This window comes from Moschus berezovskii, chromosome 14 (assembly GCF_049115385.1).
Source record: "Moschus berezovskii isolate FMDL1 chromosome 14, NW_MosBer_1.0, whole genome shotgun sequence".
NCBI lineage: Eukaryota > Metazoa > Chordata > Mammalia > Artiodactyla > Moschidae > Moschus > Moschus berezovskii.
In genome coordinates this window covers 40,351,483-40,377,216 of record NC_142473.1, presented here as the reverse complement: position 1 = coordinate 40,377,216, position 25,734 = coordinate 40,351,483, and the positions used below count along the sequence as shown (strand labels likewise).

The following is a 25,734-nucleotide window of genomic DNA, read 5'->3' as shown; positions in this document are numbered from 1 at the left end:
GAATGGATACCTCCCCAGTATTCTGGCCTGGAGAATTCCATGGATAGAGGAGCCTGGCAGACTACAATCAATGGAGTGGCAAAGAGTTGGACATCACTGAGTGACTAACACACACACACTCACACACACACGGTAGAAACAAAACAAAGAAAAGTTTACTTTTCTAAGTTGAGGACACCACAAGGGGAAATCTTGTTTTATTGCTGTTATCTGAATTGTGGTGCTGAAACATAAAATCTGATCACGTCCAACACCTGCTTAAAAACCCTTCGTAACTTCCTCATAACCTACAAAATTAACTCCAAATTACTTAGTAGAGATACAAGCCTATTAATATCAGATTCCAAACTACCTTTCTAGTTTTATCTTCACACACATACACACACAGAGCAACTTAGAGCTTCTCTACTGTCTCTTGATTGTTCTTAGTCATCTTTACCTAATTTCTGTTTCTAGAGCTTGAAAGCCTCTTCCCAATTTACGGCCTTTCAAAAACTCTGTTCCCTTTCACATCTCCTCTTCACCAAATTATCTCTTACTCATCTTTTAGGCCTCAGCTTTAATGTCACTAATGCAGAGTCACCATACTTGATTCTAAGCCCATGATAAATCTCCCTTTTACTTCATAATATTTATTATATTATAATTAAATATTTATTTAATGTCTTCCTCTTTTTTAGATTGTAAACTCAAGGGGACACCATACATTTTAGTTCACTGCTGTATTCCTAGGTCATACATACTTGGCATTCATTGAATATAGAAGATACTCTTGTTACTCAAAATTCATTATGTGAGTCTCCAAAATCAAATAGGAAGTGAAAGTGATCAAAATATAAAAACATTCACTAAGGAAATTAACATTTATAAAATTAGTCTTCATTCAAATATCTCTCACTGATTAATTAACTGTATCTCACCAATTTAGACAAATTTCTTCATATCTTTGATAATCACTGTCCAGTGGCTTCAAACTTATGTGCACACTGGAGTGATACGGAATCTTCAAATATTGCTGATGCCTGGGTCCCATTCCCAAAGACTGATTTAACTGATTAAAATGCAAGCTAAGAATAGGAATATATTTTAAAATTGTCAAATAATTATTTTTTAGTTAAGATTGAGAATCAAGCTAACCTGATTGATGGATATCGCATTGTTGTTGTTTAGTCACTCAGTCGTGTCTGACTCTTTGCAACCCCATGGACTGTAATACGCCAGTCTTCCTTGTCCTTCATTGTCTCCTGGGGTTTGCTCAAACTCATGTCCATTGAGCCGGTGATGCCATCCAGCCATCTCATCCTCCATTTCCCACTTATCCTCCTGGCCTCAATCTTTCCCAGCATCAGTGTCTTTTCCAATGACTTGGCCCTTCACATCAAGTGGCCAAAGTATTGCATCAGTCCTTCTGATGAATATTCAGGGTAGATTTCCTTTAGGATTGACTGGTTTGATATCCTTGCTGTCCAAGGGACTCTCAACAGTCTTCTCCAGCACCAGATTTCAAAAACATCAATTCTTTGGGACTCAGTCTTCCTTATGGTCCAACTCTCATCATCCATGCATGACTACTGGAAAAACCGTAGGTTTGACTAGACGAACCATTGTCGGTAAAGAAATGTCTCTGCTTTTTAATATGCTGTCTAGGTTTGTCATAGATTTTCTTCCAAGGAGCAAGTGTCTTTTAATTTCATGGCTGCCGTGACAGACTTTATTTTCTTGGGCTCCAAAATCACTGTGGATGGTGATTGCAGCCATGAAATTACATTGTGGAATATTGTAAATAATATTCAAAATAAAAATGTGAAATGAATTCAAAATGAAATTGCAAATCTTATTTAAAAAAGCAAGAACTTGTGAGAAGTATAGTGTTGAAGACCAGCTTAAATTATTGACAAATCAAGAGTCTGCAGTTCACCAAGATAAACTGAAGAACCAAAAACTGCCAAGAATGAGAGTTAACATGGTATATTTTCAAAAGAGAATGATTGAATATAAAAAGATTAAACAAAGGCCTTAGAAAATTTTCTCTGCAAAAATGATACCATGTCAAGTGATCATAATATTTGACCTGAAAAACTATTCTTAAAAATCATGCAGCTAATTCATTCTTCTCAGAATGCACAAATACAAATGAAATGCTGCCAATTATAGAAAGGAATTTTTCAATTTTATTTTTAATTTTTAAGATTGAGTCAAAATAATGTCCCCAGTTTTCCATGAAATTTTTATCCCTATCCATTAGCATATAAAAGACCTTGTGCTCATGTAACCTTGCCAAAGATGAAGAGACAGTTATACTATTTCCTTTTGTATTCTCATACTGTTTCCTTTTCTTGCCTCCTTACAATGGTTAGGGCCTCCAATACAATGTCAAATGGGATGAAAGAGTATAGATATTAATTATTTTGTTCTGCATTGTGGAAAAAATTCATTCAATGTTTCACCATTAAACATGATGTTAGTTGTAAATTTTTCACAGATGTCCTTTTCAGATTACGGAAATTAATTTTTATTTCTAGTTAGCTGAGAGTTTTTAATTATTAATTACTGTTGTTAAATATTTTTTCTATATCTATGAAAATGATTATATGATATTTTTCACTTGTTCCAATAATATGGTGAGATCTTCCAAATGCTAAATCAAGCTTGCATTCCTGGTCTAACCCCTATTTGATCATGATATATTATTCTCTTTTTGTATTTTTTTATTAATACAAATTTATTTATTTTAATTGAAGGCTAATTACAATATTGTAGTGGTCTTTGCCATACATTGACATGAATCGGCCATGGGTGTACATGTGTTCCCCATCCTGAACCCAACCCATCCCTCTGGGTTATCCCAGTGCACCAGTCCTGAAAACCCTGTCTCATGCATCAAACCTGGACTGGCGATTCGTTTCATATGTGAAAATATACATGTTTCAATGCCATTCTCCCGAATCATCCCACCCTGGCCCTCTCCCAAAGAGTCCAAAAGACTCTTCTATATATCTGTGTCTCTTTTGCTGTCTCTCATATAGGGTTATCGTTACCATCTTTCTAAATTCCATATATATGCGTTAGTATACTGTATTGGTGTTTTTCTTTCCGGCTTACTTCACTCTATATAACAGACTCCAGTTTCATCCACCTCATTAGAACTGATTCGAATGTGTTCTTTTTAATGGCTGAGTAATATTTCATTGTGTATATATACCACTGTTTCTTATCCATTCATCTGCTGATGGACATCTAGGTTGCTTCCATGTCCTGGCTATTATAAACAGTGCTGCGATGAACATTGGGGTACACGTGTCTCTTTCAATTCTGGTTTCCTCGGTGTGTATGCCCAGGGGTGGGATTGCTGGGTCATATGGCAATTCTATTTCCACTCTTTGTGTATTGCTGGACTTAATTTACTGATGGTAAGAATTTTTGCATCTATGATCATAAAGAATATAGCTCTAAAATTTGCCTTTTATAATGTTTTGTCAGGTTTGGTAATATGCTAATACTAGACTTGAGAGGTAGAAATTATTTCTCCTTCCTCTATATTTTGAAAGAGTTTAGGTAAGATTGATGCTATTTCTTAAATATTTGACAGAATTCATCGGTGAAACCATTTTGGACCTAAAGTTTTCTTAATAAAAAGTTTTATTTTTTAATTTAAAATGCAATGTCTTTTATAAACAAACTGCTATTTAGTTTTTATGTCTCATCTTGTGTCAGTTTTACCAAGTTCTGGTTTTGGGGATTTTTTTTTTGAGCAATTTACTCATTTCTTCTAAGTAGTAAAAGTATAATTCTTTTTATTGTATGTTGCTTTATTACATTTAGTAAATATTGTGGTTTGCACAAATTGATATATTGAGGCAAATTTTATTGTCAGATGATGATTAGCATGTTTTAGCAATAAAATATTTTTAATGCTCAGTTCAGTTAAGTTCAGTCGCTAAGTGGTGTCCGACTCTGCGACCACATGAATCACAGTACGCCAGGCCTCCCTGTCCATCACCAACTCCCGGAGTTCACTCAAACTCATGTCCATCAAGTCGGTGATGCCATCCAGCTATCTCATTCTCTGTCGTCCCCGTCTCCTACCGCCCCTAATCCCTCCCAGCATCAGAGTCTTTTCCAGTGAGTCAACTCGTTGCATGAGGTGGCCAAAGTATTGCAGTTTCAGCTTTAGCATCAGTCCTTCCAATGAACACCCAGGATCGATCTCCTTTAGAATGGACTGGTTGGATCTCCTTGCAGTCCAAGGTATTCTCAAGAGTCTTCTCCAGCACCACAGTTCAAAAGCATCAATTCTTCGGTGATCAGCTTTCTTCACAGTCCAACTCTCACATCCATACATGACCACAGGAAAAACCATAGCCTTGACTAGACGGACCTTCATTGGCAAAGTAATGTCTCTGCTTTTAAATATACTATCTAGGTTGGTCATAAATTTCCTTCCAAGGAGTAAGCGTCTTTTAATTTCATGGCTGCAATCATCATCCGCAGTGATTTTGGAGTCCATAAAAATAAAGTCTGACACTGTTTCCACTGTTTCTCCATCTATTTGCCATGAAGTGATGGGACCAGATGCCATGATCTTAGTTTTCTGAATGTTGAGCTTTAAGCCAACTTTTTCACTCTCCTCTTTCACTTTCATCAAGAGGCTCTTTAGTTCCTCTTCACTTTCTGCCATAAGGGTGGTGTTATCTGCATATCTGAGGTTATTGATGTTTCTCCCAGCAATCTTGATTCTAGCTTGTGCTTCTCCCAGCCCAGTGTTCCTCATGATGTACTCTGCATATAAGTTAAATAAGCAGGGTGACAATATACAACTTTGACGTACTCCTTTTCCTATTTGGAACCAGTCTGTTGTTCCATGTCCAGTTCTAACTGTTGCTTCCTGACCTGCACACAGGTTTCTCAAGAGGCAGGTCAAAATGGATGTCTGAGGAGGCCCTACAAATCGCTGTGAAAAGAGGAGAAGCAAAAAGCAAAGGAGAGAAGGAAAGATATAAGTGTCTGAATGCAGAGTTCCAAAGAATAGCAAGGAGAGATAATAAAGCCTTCCTCAGTGATCAATGCAATGAAATAGAGGAAAACAACAGAATGGGAAAACAAGAGATCTCTTCAAGAAAATTAGAATCATCAACAGAACATTTCATGCAAAGATGGGCTCAATAAAGGACAGAAATGGTATGGACCTAACAGAAGCAGAAGATATTAAGAAGAGGTGGCAAGAATACACAGAAGAACTGTACAAAAAAGATCTTCATGACCAAGATAATCATGATGGCATGATCACTCACCTAGAGCCAGACATCTTGGAATGTGAAGTCAAGTGGACATTAGAAAGCATCACTACGAACAAAACTAGTGGTGGAGATGGAATTCCAGTTGAGCTATTTCAAATCCTGAAATATGATGCTGTGAAAGTGCTGCACTCAATATGCCAGCAAATTTGGAAAACTCAGCAGTGGCCACAGAACTGGAAAAGGTCAGTCTTCATTCCAATCCCAAAGAAAGGCAACGCCAAAGAATACTCAAACTACCACACAATTTCACTCATCTCACATGCTAGTAAAGTCATGCTCAAAATTCTCTAAGCCAGGCTTCGGCAATATGTGAACCGTGAAATTCCAGATGTTCAAGCAAGTTTTAGAAAAGGGAGAGGCACCAGAGATCAAATTGCCAACATCCGCTGGATAATGAAGAAAGCAAGAGAGTTTCAGAAAAACATCTATTTCTGCTTCGTTTTTAATACTACTGCACACTTTATAGTCTACAATATAGTATAAATATAGCTTTCATATGCACTGAAAAACCAAAAAATTGTGTGTCTCTTGTGATATTACCGTTATTGCAGTGGTCTGGAACTAAATCTACAATATCTCCAAGGTACACCTATACATTTTTTGATATAAGATATTCATAACACCTCCAATTGTCTGTTTAATCTCTATAAATTCTTCTCTGACAATTCCTCTTTCATTCCCAATGGTGGTTAAGTTATGTTCTCTGTTTTCTGTCATTACCAGGAAAAAAAAGACTTTACCTCTACATTTTTCTTTGCTTTACACAGTTTATTTCAATGTGTCTAGTGTGTTTTTCCTTGCATTTATGCTACTTGAAGCTCACTGAACTTCGTAAATATGTAAATTTATCTTTCACCAAATTTAGGAAATTTGGAACCACTATTTCTTCAAGCATTTTTTTCTACCCTAATATTGCTCTCCTTTTTTTCTAGGATTTATATATGTTAGAACTTTTAATAATGTTTTATGTATCTCTACTGATTCCAAATAGGAAAAGGAGTACGTCAAGTTTGTATATTGTCACCCTGCTTATTTAACTTATTTGCAGAGTACATCATGAGGAACGCTGGGCTGGAAGAAGCACCAGTTGGAATCAAGATTGCCGGGAGAAATATCAATAACCTCAGATATGCAGATGACAATGGCAGAAAGTGAAAAGGAACTCAAAGGCCTCTTGATGAAGGTGAAAGAAGAAAGTGAAAAGGTTGGCTTGAAGCTCAACATTCAGAAAACAAAGATCATGGCATCTGGTCCCATCACTTCATAGGAAATAGATGGGGAAACAGTGCAAACAGTGTCAGACTTTATTTTTTTGGGCTCCAAAATCACTGCAGATACTAATTGTAGCCAAGAAATTAAAAGACGCTTACTCCTTGGAAGGAAAGTTATGACCAGACTAGATAGCATATTAAAAAGCAGAGACATTACTTTGCCAACAAAGGTCCGTCTAGTCAAGGCTATGGTTTTTCCCGTGGTCATGTATGGATGTGAGAGTTGGACTGTGAAGAAAGCTGATCGCCGAAGAATTGATGCTTTTGAACTGTGGTGCTGGAGAAGACTCTTGAGTTGCAAGGAGATCCAACCAGTCCATTCTAAAGGAGATCGATCCTGGGTGTTCACTGGAAGGACTGATGCTAAAGCTGAAACTCCAATACTTTGGTCACCTCATGCGACGAGTTGACTCACTGGAAAAGACTCTGATGCTGGGAGGGATTGGGGGTGGGAGGAGACGGGGACGACAGAGAATGAGATGGCTGGATGGCATCACCGACTCGATGGACATGAGTTTGAGTGAACACCAGGAGTTGGTGATGGACAGGGAGGCCTGGAGTGCTGTGATTCATGGGGTCGCAAAGATTCGGACACGACTGAGCAACTGAACTGAACTGAACTGAACTGCTATATTCATTTTTAAATTTTTTTCTCTGTTCTTTATATCAGATAATTTCTATTGATCTATTTTCAGTTTCACTAGCTTTTTCCTGTCATTTTTATCCTACTGATTTGACAATCAAGTTAGTCTCATTTCACAGAAAGGAACAAGATGGTGGAAGAATAGGATGGTGAGACCACTCTCTCCCCCACAAATTCATCAAAAGAACATTTGAACGTGAAGTAAAGTCCTCAGAACAACTTCTGAATGCTGGCGGAGGACATCAGGCAACCAGAAAAGCAGCCCATAGGAAAAAACATAAAAGATAAAAAGAGAGACAAAAGAGGTAAGGACGGAGCTCTGTCCCGGGAAGAGAGGCTTTAAAAAGAGAGAAGTTTCCAAACACCAGGAAACACTCTCACTGACGAGTCTGTGGCAAGCCTTGGAACCTCAGAGGACCACATAAACAGGAGGAAAAAGAAAGAAATAATTAAAACCCACAGATTACCCGCCAAACGGTAACTCCCTGAGGAGAAGCAGAGGAGACGCCTGCAGATGCCATTAGCAAGCGGGGGCTGGGCAGGGAGGAGACAGCTGAACTGCTTAGAAAGAGGACTGGGCTTGAATGCCGCGAGAGCAATCTGAGAGAACCGGGGATAGCAAAGCAGACTGGGATAGCTTCCCCACGAAAAGGCAGAAAGCTCTAACCTAAGACTCCGCCAGCCCCGCTCACAGAACAAAGGGCTGAGCAGAGCAAGCTGGCTGCGATCGACCCATCCCCCATCCCCCGCCAAGACAAGCAGGGAGGTCAGTCAGAGCCAGAGGGGGCAACCGCGGCCCCAGAAAGGCATCCGATACAAACTTCAGGCAGGCTTGTTGCTAATCAAGACTTCTTGGGCTCAGGCCAGACGATATCCGCCTGAGAAGGTGCGCCGGTTGTACACTCAGAAAACCGAGTGGCAGGGACTGGGGAGGCGATAAGTCACAGGGCCGCGCTCGCCAAACACCTGGTCACCTGAGCTGCTCAGACCAGGGAAGGCACAAAACGCAGGCCCAACCAAGTCTGCGCCTTTGTGGAGGACCCGAGAAACTGAACTTGAGCTGCTCACACCTGGGAAGTGCATACAACCCAGCGCTGGCCTCGGACAGTTCCCGGCAGAGCAACGTAAAGCCTGTGCAGTGTAGACTGGGACAACACACGTGCTGTGAGCGGGGGCAAACCCAGTGTGGCCGAGACACTGCAAGCACTCCCCACAGACACCAGAGATATTTGTCTGCAGCGTTCCTCCCTTCCCAGAACAGGACTGAACAACTGAGGCTTACAAAGTGTCCACCCGCCCCCTAGTATCAGGGCGGAAATTAGACACTGAAGAGACCAGCAAACAGAAGCTAAAACAGAGGGAACCACTTTGGAAATGACAGATAGAGAAGTCTAGAGGCTACTCCAAGAATAAGACCAAAAACCAGAAGCAAGAGGCTTAAGCCCGAATCCTGAGAACACCAGAGAACTTCTGACTCCAGGGAACATTAATCTATAGGAGCTCATCAAACGCCTCCATACCTACACTAAAACCAAGCACCACCCAAGGGTCAACAAGTTCCAGAGCAAGACATACCATGCAAATTCTCCAGCAACACGGGAAAATAGCCCTGAGCTTCAATATACAGGCTGCCCAAAGTCACTCCAAACCCACTGACATCTCATAACTCATTACTGGACACTTCATTGCACTCCAGAGAGAAGAAATCCAGCTCCACCCACCAGAACACCGACACAAGCTTCCCTAACCAGGGAACCTTGACAAGTCACCCGTCTAACCCCACACACAGCAAGGAAACTACATAATAAAGAGAACTCCACAAATTGCCAAAAGAGGGAAAGGCCACCCCAAGCAAAGCAATATAAGCAAGATGAAGAGACAGAAAAATACCCAGCAAGTAAATGAACAAAATAAATGCCCACCAAAACAAACAAAGAGGAAGATATAGGGAATCTACCTGATAAAGAATTTTGAATGTTGATGGTGAAAATGATTCAAAATCTTGAAAGCAAAATGGAGTTACAGATAAATAACCTGGAGAAAACGATTGAGAAAATGGAAGAAAGGTTTAATAAGGATTTAGAGGAAATAAAAAAGAGTCAATATACAATGAATAATGCAATAGATGAGATCAGAAACACTCTGGAGGGAACAAACAGTAGAATAACAGAGGCAGAGACAGGATAATGGAGCTAGAAGATAGAATTGTAGAAATAAATGAAACAGAGAGGAAAAAAGAAAAACGAATTAAAAGAAATGAGGACAATATTAGAGACCTCTGGGACAATGTTAAACACTCCAACATTCGAATCATAGGAGTCCCAGAAGAAGACAAAAAGAAAGACCATGAGAGAATACTTGTGGAGACAATAGTTGAAAACTTCCCTAAAATGGGGAAAGAAATAATCACCCAAGTCCAAGAAACCCAGAGAGTCCCCAACAGGATAAACCCAAGGCGAAATACTCCAAGACACATATTAATCAAATTAACAAAGATCAAACACAAAGAACAAATATTAAAAGCAGCAAGGGAAAAGCAACAAATAACACACAAGGGGATTCCCATAAGGATAACAGCTGATCTTTCAACAGAAACTCTTCAGGCCAGGAGGGAATGGCAAGACATACTTAAAGTGATGAAAGAAAATAACCTACAGTCCAGATTACTGTACCTAGCAAGGATCTCATTCAAATATGAAGGAGAAATCATAAGCTTTACAGACAAGCAAAAGCTGAGAGAATTCAGCATCACCAAACCAGCTCTCCAACAAATGCTAAAGGATCTTCTCTAGACAGGAAACACAGAAAGGGTGTATAAACTCAAACCCAAAGCAATAAAGAAAATGGCAACGGGATCATACTTATCAATAATTACCTTAAACGTAAATGGCTTGAATGCCCCAACAAAAAGACGAAGGCTGGCTGAATGGATACAAAAACAAGACCCACATATATGTTGTCTACAAGAGACCCACCTCAAAACGAGGGACACATACAGACTGAAAGTGAAGGGTTGGAAAAAGATATTCCATGCAAATAGAGACCAAAAGAAAGCAGGAGTAGCAATACTCATATCAGATAAAATAGACTTTAAAACAAAGGCTGTGAAAAGAGACAAAGAAGAAAACTACATAATGATCAAAGGATCAATCCAAGAAGAAGATATAACAATTATAAATATTTATGCACCCAACATAGGAGCACCGCAATATGTAAGACATTTACTAATAAGTATGAAAGGGGAAATTAACAACAATGCAATAATAGTGGGAGATTTTAATACCCCACTTATATCTATGGATAGATCAACTAAACAGAAAATTAACAAGGAAACACAAACTTTAAATGATACAATAGACCAGTTAGATCTAATAGATATCTATAGGACATTTCACCCCAAAACAATGAATTTCACCTTTTCTCAAGTGCACACGGAACCTTTTCCAGGATAGATCACATCCTGGGCCATAAATCTAGCCTTGGTAAATTCAAAAAAATTGAAATCATTCCAAGCATCTTTTCTGACCACAATGCAGTAAGATTAGATCTCAATTATGGGAGAAAAACTATTAAAAATGCCAACATATGGAGGCTGAACAACAAGCTGATGAATAATGAACAAATCATAGAAGTAATCAAAAGAGAAATCAAGATATGCATAGAAATGAATGAAAATGAAAACACAACAACCCAAAACCTCTGGGACACTGTAAAAGCAGTGCTAAGAGGGAAGTTCACAGCAATACAGGCACACCTCAAGAAACAAGAAAAAAGTCAACTAAATAACCTAACTCTACATCTAAAGAAATTAGAAAAGGAAGAAATGAAGAACCCCAGGGTTAGTAGAAGGAAAGAAATCGTAAAAATTAGGGCAGAGATAAATGCAAAAGAAACAAAAGAGACCATAGCAAAAATCAACAAAGCCAAAAGCTGGTTCTTTGAGAAGGTAAATAAAATTGACAAACCACTAGCCAGACTCATCAAGAAACAAAGGGAGGAGAACCAAATCAATAAAATTAGAAATGAAAATGGAGAGATCACAACCGACAACACATAAATACAAAGGATTACTAGAGAATACTATCAGCAATTATATGCAAATAAATGAATAACCTGGAAGAAATGGACAAATTCCTAGAAAAGTACAACTTTCCAAAACTGAACCAGGAAGAAATAGAAAATCTGAACAGACCCATCACAAGCACGGAACTAGAGGCTGTAATCAAAAATCTTCCAGCAAACAAAAGCCCAGGTCCAGACGGCTTCACAGCTGAATTCCACCAAAAATTTAGAGAAGAGCTAACACCTATTCTACTCAAACTCTTCCAGAAAATTGCAGAGGAAGGGAAACTTCCAAACTCATTCTACGAGGCCACCACCACACTAATCCCAAAACCTGGTAAAGATCCCACAAAAAAAGAAAACTACAGGTCAATATCACTGATGAACATAGATGCAAAAATCCTTAACAAAATTCTAGCAATCAGAATCCAACAACACATTAAGAAGATCATACATCATGACCAAGTGGGCTTTATCCCAGGAATGCAAGGATTCTTCAATATACGCAAATCAATCAACGTAATACACCACATTAACAAACTGAAAAATAAAAATCATATGATTATCTCAATAGATGCAGAGAAAGCCTTCGACAAAATTCAACATCCATTTATGATAAAAACCCTCCAGAAAGTGGGAATAGAAGGGACATATCTCAACATAATAAAAGTTATATATGACAAACCCACAGCAAACATTATCCTCAACGGTGAAAAACTGAAAGCATTTCCCCTAAAGTCAGGAACAAGACAAGGGTGCCCACTCTCACCACTACTATTCAACATAGTTCTGGAAGTTTTGGCCACAGCAGTCAGAGCAGAAAAAGACATAAAAGGAATACAAATTGGAAAAGAAGAAGTAAAACTTTCACTGTTCGCTGATGACATGATCCTCTACACAGAAAACCCTAAAGACTCTACCAGAAAACTACTAGAGCTAATCAATGAATACAGTAAAGTTGCAGGATATAAAATCAAAACTCAGAAATCACTTGCATTCCTATACACTAATAATGAGAAAATAGAAAAAGAAATTAAGGAAACTATTCCATTCACTGTTGCAACAAAAAGAATTAAATACTTAGGAATATATCTACCTAAGGAAACAAAAGACTTGTACATAGAAAACTATAAAACACTAGTGAAAGTAATCAAAGAGGACACTAATAGATGGAGAAATATACCATGTTCGTGGATCGGAAGAAAAAATATTGTAAAAATGAATATACTACCCAAAGTAATTTATACATTCAATGCAATCCCTATCAAGCTACCAACAATATTTTTCACAGAACTAGAACAAATAATCTCACAATTTGTATGGAAATACAAAAAACCTCAAATAGCCAAAGCAATCTTGAGGAAGAAGAATGGAACTGGGGGAATTAACCTGTCAGACTTCAGGCTCTACTACAAAGCCACAGTCATCAAGACAGTATGGTACTGGCAAAAAGACAGAAATATAGATCAATGGAACAAAATAGAAAGCCCAGAGATAAATCCACGCACCTATGGACACCTTATCTTTGACAAAGGAGGCAAGAATATAAAATGGAGAAAAGACACTATCTTTAACAAATGGTGCTGGGAAAACTGGTCAGCCACTTGTAAAAGAATGAAACTAGAACACTTCCTAACACCATATACAAAATAAACTCAAAATGGATTAGAGAACTAAATGTAAGACCAGAAACTATAAAACTCATAGAGGAGAACATAGGCAAAACACTCTCTGACATAAATCACAGCAGGATCCTCCATGACCCACCTCCCAGAATATTGGAAATAAAAGCAAAAATAAACAAATGGGACCTAATTAAAAATCAAAAGCTTCTGCACAGCAAAGGAAACTATAAGCAAGGTGAAAAAACAGTCTTCAGAATGGGAGAAAATAATAGCAAATGAAGCAATTGATAAAGGATTAATCTCCAAAATACACAAGCAGCTCCTGCAGCTCAATTCCAGAAAAATAAATAACCCAATCAAAAAATGGGCCAAAGAACTAAACAGACATTTCTCCAAAGACATAAAGATGGCTAACAAACACATGAAAAAATGCTCAACATCCCTCATAATCAGAGAAATGCAAATCAAAACCACAATGAGATACCATTTCACACCAGTCAGAATGGCTGCTATCCAAAAGTCTACACGCAATAAATGCTGGAGAGGGTGTGGAGAGAAGGGAACCCTCTTACACTGTTGGTGGGAATGCAAACTAGTACAGCCACTATGGAGAACAGTGTGGAGATTCCTCAAAAAACTGGAAATAGAACTGCCATATGATCCAGCAATTGTACTCCTGGGCATACACACCGAGGAAACCAGAATTGAAAGAGACACATGTACTCCAATGTTCATTGCAGCACTGTTTACAATAGACAGGACATGGAAGCAACCTAGATGTCCATCTGCAGATGAATGGATAAGAAAGCTTTGGTACATATACACAATGGAGTATTACTCAGCCATTAAAAAGAATACATTTGAATCAGTTCTAACGAGGTGGATGAAACTGGAGCCTATTATACAGAGTGAAGGAAGCCAGAAAGAAAAACACCAACATAGTATATTAACGCATATATATGGAATTTAAAAAGATGCAAATGATAACCCTGTATACGAGACAGCAAAAGAAACACAGATGTATAGAACAGTCTTTTGGACTCTGTGGGAGAGGGTGAGGGTGAGATGATTTGCGAGAATGGCTTTGAAACATGTATGTTGTCATATGTGAAATGAATCACCAGTTCAGGGTCGATGCATGTTACAGGATGCTTGGGGCTGGTGTGCGGGGATGACCCAGAGGGAGGATAAGGGGAGGAGGGAGGTGGGAGGAGGGTTCAGGAGGGGGAACTCACGTACACCCGGGGCGGATTCATGTCAATGTATGGCAAAACCAGCCAATATAATGTTGTAAAATAATTAGCCTCCAATAAAAAATAAATAAATTTAAAAAAAAGAAAGCTCTGGTACATATACACAATGGAGTATTACTCAGCCATTAAAAAGAATGCATTTGAACCAGTTCTAATGAGGTGCATGAAACTAGAGCCTATTATACAGAGTGAAGTAAGCCAGAAAGAAAAACACCAATACAATATACTAACGCATATATATGGAATTTAGAAAGAGGCAAATGATCACCCTGTATACGAGACAACAAAAGAGACACAGATGTATAGAACAGTCTTTGGGATTCTGTGGGAGAGTGTGAGGATGGGATGGTTTCGGAGAATGGCATTGAAACATGTATATTATCATATGTGAAACGAATCACCAGTTCAGGATTGATGCTTTTTACAGGATGCTCGGGTCTGGTATGCGGGATTGACCCAGAGGGAGGATAAGGGGAGGAGGGAGGTGGGAGGGGGGTTCGGGAGGGGGATCTCATGTACACCAGGGGCAGATTCATGTCAATGTATGGCAAAACCAACCAATATAATATTGTAAAATTTAAAAAAAAAAGTTAGTCTCATTTCAGATACCATATCTTTCAGTTTTTTTCAGTTATAAGTTCCCATCTGGATATTTTGAAATTTCTATCTCTCTGCTGAAATGCCCTATTATTTAACACTTTCCCCATTCTTTGTTTGTTGAGTAATTTGAGATTATTCTTAGATATCATGGCTTCCCTCATAGCTCAGTTGGTAAAAAATCTGCCTGCAATGCAGGAGACCCCTGTTCAATTCCTGGGTTGGGAAGAGCCACTGGAGAAGGGATAGACTACCCACTCCAGTATTCTGGCTTCCCTGGTGACTCAGATGGTAAAGAGTCCACCTGCAATGCAGGAGACCTGGGTTCAATCCCTGGGTTGGGAAGATCCCCTGGAGAAGGAAAAGGCTACTCACTCTAGTACTCCATGGACTGTATAGTCCATGGGGTGGCAGAATCAGACATGACTGAGAGACTTTCAACTTCACCTTAGATATCATGACCATTATGTCATAGAGACTCTGGATTCTTTTATAGTGCTCTAAATGGCAGAACAGAGAAGACAATGGCAAGCCACTCCAGTACTCTTGCCTAGAAAATCCCATGGATGGAGGAGCCTGGTAGGCTGCAGTCCGTGGGGTCGCTAAGAGTCGGACAGGACTGAGCGACTTCACTTTCACTTTTCCCTTTCACACATTGGAGAAGGAAATAGCAACCCACTCCAGTGTTCTTGCCTGGAGAATCCCAGGGATGGGGTAGCCTGGTGGGCTGCCATCTATGGGGTCATACAGAGTCGGACACGACTGAAGTGACTTAGCAGCAGCAGCAGCAGCAAATGGCAGAAAGTGAAGAGGAACTAAAAAGCCTCTTGATGAAAGTGAAAGAGGAGAGTGAAAAGGTTGGCTTGAATGTTGAAGGTTCAACATTCAGAAAACAAAGATCATGGCATCTGGTCCCATCACTTCATGGCAAATATATGGGGAAACAGTGGAAACAGTGTCAGACTTTATTTTGGGGGGCTCCAAAATCACTGCAGATGCTGACTGCAGCCATGAAATTAAAAGACGCTTACTCCTTGGAAGGAAAGTTATGACCAAACTAGATAGTATATTAAAAAGCAGAGACAACAAAGGTCCGTCTAGTCAAGGCTATGGTTTTTCCAGTGGTCATGTATGGATGTGAGAGTTGGACTGTGAAGAAAGCTTATCACCAAAGAATTGATGCTTTTGAACTGTGGTGCTGGAGAAGACTCTTGAGAGTCCCTTGGACTGCAAGGAGATCCAACCAGTCCATCCTAAAGGAGATCGATCCTGGGTGTTCATTAGAAGGACTGATGCTAAAGCTGAAACTGCAATACTTTGGCCACCTCATGCGAAGAGTTGACTCACTGGAAAAGACTCTGATGCTGGCAAGGATTGGGGGCGGGAGGAGATGGGGACGACAGAGGATGAGATGGCTGGATGGCATCACCAACTCGATGGACATGAGTTTGAGTGAACTCTGGGAGTTGGTGATGGACAGGGAGGCCTGGCGTGCTGTGATTCATGGGGTCACAAAGAATCGGTCACGACTGAACTGAACTGAAAAAGTATCCCTTTTTGTTTGTTTAGCAAAAAGCTTATTTGCTTAGACTCAAACTGCACATTCTGTCTCACCTGCAATGGGCAGCAGCTTAAATATCTATTTAGTTCTTTAAGCCTTATGTGAACTCTTAACACCTGTCCTGAGCATGTATGGCTTGCAGATCAGTCAGAGGCAAAATTTATACATAGAATTTAGGAGTCACTTTCTGTGATTCTTTTCCAGGATTACATCCTCACGTCCCAGTAGTTGTGGTTGCTCCAAAGTCTGTTCTACTAGTTCCCCAGGCCAGAAAGTCTGCTAGTTTTTCTACTGGAGTTTTATAAACTGAGCCTACCTTCATACTGAAACCGTGAAAATGAAAATGAAAATGAAAATGAAAAACTTACCCAAATATCCCTTCTTCCAAATGTCATCTCCTCTGAAGATTTAGCCTGCTTTGGATTGTTCTCCAGTATCTTCAAATAGTTGCTTTTCATGTTTTGTCCAGAGTTTATAGTTGTTATCCCCACTCGATTTTAAATGGATGAAATTATTGACCTTTTCTCACTACCAATTATCCTCTGATAATAAAGACTTCTTCTGTTTCATTAATGAATGAGTAAATAATATAGTTTATTCACTCTATGCCTAGGAGACCTGTGTTTGATCCCTGGGTAAGGAAGATCCCCTGGAGAAGGGAATGGCAACCAACTCCAGTATTCTTGCCTGGGAAATCCCATGGAGTCTGGTGGGCTACAGTCCATGAGGTCGCAAAGAGTCAGACACAACTGAGCAACTAACACACAACTAACACATGCCTTTACACATTCTAATCTTTTCCCTTCAGTGTCCTTAATTCTCATAATCCCATCAGGTAGAAACTTCCCATGCCCATTTTATGTATGTTTAAATAGAGTTATATTTTGCCATCTAAGTTTTAAATATCTAACATTTCAACTAAGAATACTTAAATTGTAAATAACCTAGATGCCTATCAATATAATAATGGTATATATGTAGTATAAAATATTACACAGAAGAAAATAAAGTTAAAATATATAAATTGACAAAGGTCTAAGTCAGAATTTTCATGAAAAAAAAGGATATGTAAAGTATAAAGCGATTATCTGTAAAAGGGGAGAATGCCACCCTCACACAAAATAAAATTGCACATTTCTATATAATTGTGTATATATGTATATCATTATATAGAAAGAGGTCTGGAAAGATAGAAAATATATTTGGGGAGGAGAAATAGAATCTGAGGTGGGAAGAGACATTAAGGAAAATTTCCTTCACTTTTTTCAAGAATTATTCATTCAAGTAACATTTAATGATTTCCTACTATATGCAAGGTACTCTAGAACAAGAATATATTTGTGTATTACTTTTTAATTTAATTGTTCAAATGAAAGCACTACCTCAGTATGGAGAAACTTAACAGGAAATCTCCAAGGTGCTTAAAAACATCATCCTTTATCTTATTAATGTACCAAAGTTCAGGAGCCTTCAAAGGTAATTTAGTGAATTTAGTGATGTTTTTTAATTTGTTCTCCCTAAATCGCATTATTAATAAATTCTTCTTCTCTATATCTGGACCCAATGGAGAAACTAACAGATTTCTCTTTTTCTCCCTTATTATTTCATTCTCTTATGCCAGTTCTTCTGAGGTTTGAGAATATCTGTGAAGTTTAAAGGTCTTAGTTGGGACAATTTTAGGCATCAAGTGGCTGTCTACAGATAAAAATTGGTGAATTTTTAAACTGACATACTAGAGTAAATAGAGCCGAGCAACCCAGAAAGTAAGACTGGCCTTCATCACAATCATCCTTGGTTTCACATAAGAATACATCCTTGCTATGTTGACTCACATCCTTGTCTTAGCCAGTTAACATATAGAGGACATCTTCTTAGAAACATCACTACTGAAACAACTTGCTATAATCCAACACTTTTTTCTTTCTTCCCAATTCCTCCCAGTAGCAAGGCCTTCATCATATCAACAAAGAATTTCATCCCATTTTTAGACAACTGCAGCTATTACAAAGCATTTCTTCTGCTGTTCCTGTGACTCTGGTTCCCTGTAACTTTCACCTGATAACCTGGGTTTGGCTCTCCACAGTACACGCTATTCCCCTACAGCAGCAATTTATCCATCTTAGGACAGATATTAGATTCTCTTGAGACTTCTGTATTTCAGAGTGAACATGTCTGGTTCCTGTAACCTATGGGAGGCTTCTGCCTGCTGGCCCAGAAAGAGTACGAATTTGAATTTCTCTGCAACAACGCTCTTTGTCCAATTGAAAAATACAAGGTTTGGCTTTTACTTTAAATGCAGCAAACAGCTTTCTTGGCTAATCATTACAAATACCTGCTGGCGTTTCTTTGTTCTCAAAGAAATACCCCTCCACCTGCATGCACACATGCATAAATGCAATATACACATTGCCTTCCACATGTTATTTAAAAAAATATTTTCAACAAGTGCCAAAAAATGTCCATCTTCAGTTCAAATGACAGGTTTCCATTCAAGGGCTTGTACCCGCTGCTTCATCACATGCTTTTATTTAAGCTACAATTTATTTACTTCACATGTTAAGACATTTCATTCTTATAAATTCCATGTCTGCTTATTCTTGGAACCCTAAGATATCAGGAGAGGACTGGGCTCCTGATATCACAAGATATTAGGAAACTATTACTTCACCCAGTAAGCCTTAATTTAGAATAGGCTTAGCAGTGTATCTATTAAGTATATGCATTTAACCATCTCAGTTCTATTTGCTGGAGATGGTTAACTACTTTGCAACTTGAAAAAAATAAAATATTTAAGTCTAGGAAACCTATAGAGCAGGGGTCTCCAACCTCCAGGATCTAATGCTTGATGATCTAAGTTAGAGCTGATGTACTAATAACAAAAATAAAGTGCATAATAAATGTAAGTGCACTTCAAACATCCTGAAACCATGCCCCATCTCCACCCCCAGTCTGTGAAAAACTGTCTTCCAAGAAACTGGTCCCTGGTGCCAAAAAGTTTGGGGACCACTGCTATAGAGGACATCCACCCCAATGATCTTGGTCCTTAAAAGAACCTAATTATACCCTCCAATCCTGTATGGAAAGGTATAAGCAGAGTGAATATTAGTCTTGCCTACAAAACTAAACCTCAGAATTGTTTTCAAGTCTTAGTCGGCTTCTCTCTGATTTCTGTTTGTTCCTAGTTTTCCTCAATATAAACTGACGATAATAAGACCCCCACTTTAACTATCTCATGGGGCTAATAAAAGAAATGTATAAGGTAATATATGAAAAAGTTCATTCAAAAGTGTAAGGAGTAATAAAAATTAAAATGTAAGGTACACTATTATTATTAATAATGGTACCTTCTATAACCACAAATGAGACACTTTCCAAATCCCCTCCTTTTAACACTAAGACATTTTAATTAAATTCTTTTTTATCCCCCTTTTTGTCTCCTTTCCCCATATCAACAACTAAAAAAAAAATTTCAGCACCATCTTTTGGCCTTGGATTTTAATTACAAATGCCAGAAAAGATTTACAGAGTACAACATAAGTATATTCTGATATTTTGAAAACCTTAGTCCTCCTTTCAGCCTGATTTCATTTTCTTTACTCCTTTTTTATAATCTTCTCTATACTCCCCTTAAAAAATCAAACTGCCTACCATTATAACAGCAAGTGTCACTACTATGAATATTTTAGTTATAGTCATGCACCTGAAAACTCTTATAAACGGCCTCATGGCTTTCTTATGCAAAAGCACCATATGTATTTCCTCATCTGTGTGTCAGAAATTTTTCCAGATTTTTAGAGCCCACTGTAGCGTCTCCACATTAATATTATAAATGCTGGGGCTGCTCTGTAAGTTTACAACTTGAAAGCTCAGTTCCCTCATGTACACCCGGGGCGGATTCATGTCAATGTATGGCAAAACCAACCAATATAATATTGTAAATTAGCCTCCAATAAAAAAAAAATTTTTTTTTAATGAAGTTAAAAAAAAAAAAGAAAGCTCAGTTCAGGAATGCAGAGTCCCAAAAATGAGAACACAAAAGTCAAAGATTGCACTGAAAAACAAGAAGCAACAGCGGATAACAGATACATTCTGCAACTAGATTTAAGAAACAAACAAGGTCCCTACCACCTCTCTCACCCTAATCTTAAACTGGATTCAAGTTGCATAATTTAACCTTAACAGTATATATCAACTAACCCACAGACCCATGTATATGTAGTTTTCTTTCTCAGTCTCCCTTTCTTCTTCTTCACTCACCACATTCCTTTCCTTGATAACAACAAATATCTATGAATGCCTGTAATGTACAAAACCATGTGGATAAATATAAGGGGAAACGTGAGAATAAAATAATTCAATCCAGGGTGAAGGACAAACATTAGGCAAAAATCACACAAACAAATTACATAATTTAAAATTGCAATATCTGCTATTATTAAAGGGTTTACAGTGAGATCTTTGCAGGCAAACAAGATTTGAATTGGAAGGATCAGGGAAGGTTTCTCTGAGGAAATGACATTTAAACAGAGAGCTGAAGAATAAGTAGGAATCACTCTGAAGAACAGTAAGGAGAAGTATATTCCAGTTGAGAAGATGGCGTAACATGAAGACCTGAGAGCAGGAAAAAACTTGGAGAGTATAGATCAGGATACCAGCTGAATCAAAGAGGGTCATTAGGAAAAAGGCAAGAGCTAAGGGTGGTAATGCAAGGGTCACATTATATGGGGCCAGAGCTTTGCATATTGTGTTAAGGATTTTGGTTTTAATTAAAGTGTAACAGGAAGCCAAGAAAAGGTCTATCCTAAATCTCAAAGAATGATTAACTGGAGCTTTTCCTCCATATACATAGTGAAAATGAAATTTAAGTATAAAGTATGAGAATAACAAACACCAAATTCAAAAAAATGGTTACCTCTAGCATAAAGAGAGGAAGACAAAAAATTGGGAAAGAATTCACATAGGATTTGGACTGTATTAGTAATGTTTCATTTCTTATAAACATACAGTATTTTAACTTATTTATACGTTTTTGAACTAAACTTTTCATAATAAAAGATTGTTTAAAGAATTAATGATTGCTAGGAATCACTGACTAATCTTCTATTTTTCTTTCCCAGGCTCATAGTAAATCTCAATTTTGAGAAAGACAAGCACACAGAATTTAAGGATCTCCTCTCTTACACAATTTGTTTCGTGGGCCTTCATTTTCTAGACGTTTAGCATAAGATGTAAAAGGCTCTTCAATTACCTTACTCTTTGTGGTAGCATACACTACAATCCTTGTAGATTTCCAACAACCACAGAAATAATATGCGGATTAAATGAGATAAGACATTCAACACAGCATTTAGCACACAAGAGCTCAATAAATTTTAACTATTGTCCTTATTATTTCACTTACTATAGTTAATATTCCCAGTTTTGAATATGAGTCACAACATTAGAACATTAAAAAAAAAAAACTGAGTGTATATGTCCAAATGGTGCTCCGGTATTTTGAATGTATATATACTTTTGATGCATTCACAAACACATGTACACACATAACACATACTTTTAATACTTACAGCTTTTTAAAAATATTTTTTCTGTGCTTATGTGAACATTAAATAATGAAATGTCAAGGCCTTTTTACTGGCACAAAAAGATACTTTTAAAGGAAAGGTTAAAATTCTTCATTTGCTGGTGCACAATTTTAATAAGTTTACTAACTTCTGAATATAATACTACATTGGAATGATTTAATACTGCACAAAGCTGCAGTAATATTCGGTATGGTCCATACTATGTTTAAAAGGTTCATTTTTGTAATATCAAGTAATTTATGGGGAAATTCAATCATATAGAATTGAATATTGACATCAAAATTTCTACAACAGGAGGAGCAGTCTTTGAAGGAAGAACATTATTAAAATCATATCTTTTCACTTAATTTTCTTTGTACAAATAGCACAGATCCTCTCATTTCTCTTCCCTTCCAATTCACAAATACAATAAAAGCTGTCTTTAGAAAGGTCCTTAAATTAAACATCAGGGTGAAATGAGGAGTAGGACCCAGAAAATAAGAGAACTTATGACAATTTTTGTCACCTATAAGTCTGAAAAATATCTCACTGAATCTTTATGCAAATATTATATTTTAAATTATATTTTCATTTTCATATCTAAGAATCCAGAACTTGATCTTGTGAGAAAACAACAACAGTTGTCACTCAATATTCTTCAGTATGAGGTTTGGACTTAGAGCAATCATTCCTCCATGCCCACTTCCTTGTTCTTAATCACAAATCTAATCACATATTTTTATAAATATTCGAAATTAAATATATTTATCTACTTATGTAAATACTTTTCAGTTAACTTATACCGATAGTCTGTGTGGGGATCTCATTAGCAAACACATTTGGAAATTTTTAGATTTGTTCCAGCAGCTTATAAATTCATATTAGATTTAACTATTTAAATATATCAACATTCTAGGAATTTTTTAAAACTGATATAAAAGATTAATCCCAAGTTTTGTTTTACTTACCAAGCTCTGCCATTCCACCTCACTGCCTGAACAATATTATCAGCTCTTCAGATACTCATTCTTGCTAAGTAAAAGGATATTTCTTCTCTAGCTGGATTAATAATCAACTTTCTAGATAGTTCATTTGTAATTCTCTTCTGGTTAACCCTTAGCATTACAGCAATCTGCCCAACTCATGCTAATCAATTTATGACTCGGGAAAGAAAAGAGGAAATTCGATTATGCAGATAACAAATTGAAAGTAAAAATGAGAGACAGTTTAGATTAGGTACAAAAGAACAGTCAGCCTTACTTTTTTACACTAAAAGGTACAAATCTTTATGTTGGATATTATAAAAGCACTCAGGTCATAAACAAGTAACATACATAATATACATAAGGAGAAAAACATAATAGACTTACAACACATATGGATCAGTCGAGTACATATCAGTCCAAGTCTTCTTCCTTCTTACATGTAGATAAATACAAATCAGCTTTGAGAAAAACAGATACATTTTTCTCTTAGTAGAAAGGTCTGACTTTCAACATCTAAATCTCTCTCAAGATTTGTGATTACTGGGTCCCTTAACCTACTGTAAGTACCATCTCAGGCTTTATGCCAATTTTCTACAAATGTGATCAGTAGATACTTGGAACAGAAAAAAGTCTGGGGCTCTTGTTAAAAATACATACACCTGGGCCTTGCTTCAGAAATCCAAAGCACCCTAGGTGATTCTTACATATATTAAAAATTTGAGAGCCACTGCTCTAGGACCATTTCTGACCTCATTCAAAAGAGACTCCAACCCAATCTTTCGGAACTCAGAATGAAATTAATCACTTGCTGCTAGTTAGACTCTGATTTTTTGCTTTCATTCTAATACTAGAGTCTACTTGTTTTGCTATACCTGAGTGCACTAGTCCATCTAAGACCATGACCCTTCTGTGAACTTGGTAACCTTCTACTTGCAGACTACTCAGAAACTGGAATCTGTCCTTTAACTCCACTTGATGTCTATGGCCTAGCTGCCTAAATCTCTTACCACTTGCCTCAGATTTTTCTTGGTTTGTCTGTTTCATGAAACACTTTAATCTTGTGTTTCGCACCTCTCTTCTACATACATGAACTCCACTTGATAGTGTTCATTGTCCAGTCTTTTACCTAATGCACTGCCTACTATATTAACTTTCTCCCAAAGCTGTTTGCATCTCAGTGGACCCCTATGAGTTTGTTCGATACCTATTATGATCAACAGAACATGCTTATTCTTATCTAGAGATGTGAAATGAACAGCTCGCTAAAAGGCAAAAAGACACACATGTCAGTCAGTGGCTTTACAATTGCTACAAAAGCCCATGTTAATAGAATAAAGGAAAATATGACGACTACGGAAAAAGAAGAACCATAGAAAGCTATAGAAAAGTCCTTGAGAATCGGAATAGTAAACAAGGTAAGATAAAATGGAAAAAAGTGTAATTCCAATAATTTGTTTCTATTTTCATGGGATCTATTAAGAAACAACAAAACGATGATTATTTAACCTGGAGAGAAGGTAAAATGACTAAAAGAGAAACAGTACTGGACTAGTAGAACTCAGAAGACTTGGATTCTAGTGGTCTCTATCACTTCCTAAATTTATGTTTAGATTAAGTATCCAAACTTTTCTGTGCAATGGTCCCTTAATGGGTATAATAAACATGCCTTGTGCATCTAAGATTATTTTGATAATTAAGACCATATTTACTAAAGAGCTTTAAAACTATAAACACTAAAAGAAGGGGATTATTATAGCTATATAAATTGCTAGTATATAAAGATTATAATTAACACTTTTCCACAAAGGACATTAATGATGATTTTTTTTGTTTGTTTGTTTTACACTATTTTTAAATAAAAATACTTTCCCTCGTAGCTCAGTTGGTAAAGACTCTGACTGCAGCGCAGGAGACCTGATTCAATCCCTAGGTCAGGAAGATCCCCTGCAGGAAGGCATGGCAACCCACTCCAGTGTTCTTTCCTGGAGAATCCCATGGACAGAGGAGCCTGGAGGGCTACAGTCTATGGGGTCGCAAGAGTCGGACATGACTGAGCGACTAAGTACACACAGCACAATAAACCGTATAGACTGAAAGTAGTAAACAGGAGTTTGCAAAGTGTCTTCCCTAAGAAATTTCAAAAAAAGGAGCAATATCAGAAGCAGAATAAGGTTAAATCATCCCGAAATAAAAGTAACCAGGTTAAGCTGAGTTTACTGAGATCAGACCCAAACCTTAGAAGTCTTACCAAAAGGACTTCTAGACAAGGAAAAGGATCATTTGGAGTGACACTGGTGACATTTCTCATCCAGAACTATCTCTCTAAAACTGGAGTTCAGAGTGACTTCAAGTAGCAAGAGCTGGAAACATTTGTTGCAAGACATTTAGACTGTATCCAGTACGGCCTATCCAAGATTCAGTCAAGTGCTATGATTTAATTTAACTGGAAAATGTGTACAATTGAACATTGAGAAAACAGAATTCCTTGGCCAGTAGTGCACAGATTAGTTGATGAGAGTTGCCCATGTGAGAAAAAAAAAGAGATTGATTCTTGACTTTAAAAATAGACGTTTCCATCTTTTTAAGTTTCAATAAATGCATTCAACAAATATTGTTGAGCATCTACTATGTTCTGGATACTGGGGAATATAACTGACAAAAATAGCAAAAAATTCTCCACTGCCTAGAGTTTATATTCTAGTAAATATAAGGGGGAAATGGCAAATTCAACAGACATACAAATTATATAGTATGTTAAAAGTTGATAAAGGCTATTAAAAAAAATAGACATGCTTAGGGAGCTAAAAAATGTTTGGAGGGCTACAATTTTAAAACAGGGTGGTCAAGGTTGACCTGGAAAGAGAAGATAACATCT

General features: G+C 37.5%; 1 protein-coding gene across 31 annotated transcripts in view; it reads right to left on the bottom strand.

The window, feature by feature from the left end:
- Nucleotides 1-25,734, bottom strand: part of SOX6 (SRY-box transcription factor 6) — a 734,686-nt gene that overhangs the window by 474,616 nt on the left and 234,336 nt on the right. For 14 of the 31 annotated variants that reach the window (XM_088843058.1, XM_055423305.2, XM_055423326.2 and 11 more), the window contains exon 1: nt 23,244-23,338. The exons of 11 other annotated variants lie outside the window; for them this stretch is intronic. In XM_088843058.1, the coding sequence (XP_088699184.1) occupies nt 23,244-23,338 (95 nt within the window). Of the gene's footprint in view, nt 1-23,243; nt 23,339-25,734 lie in introns of those variants that run through there. 6 more of the 31 variants (XM_055423307.2, XM_088843060.1, XM_088843061.1 and 3 more) reach the window with 1 other exon arrangement.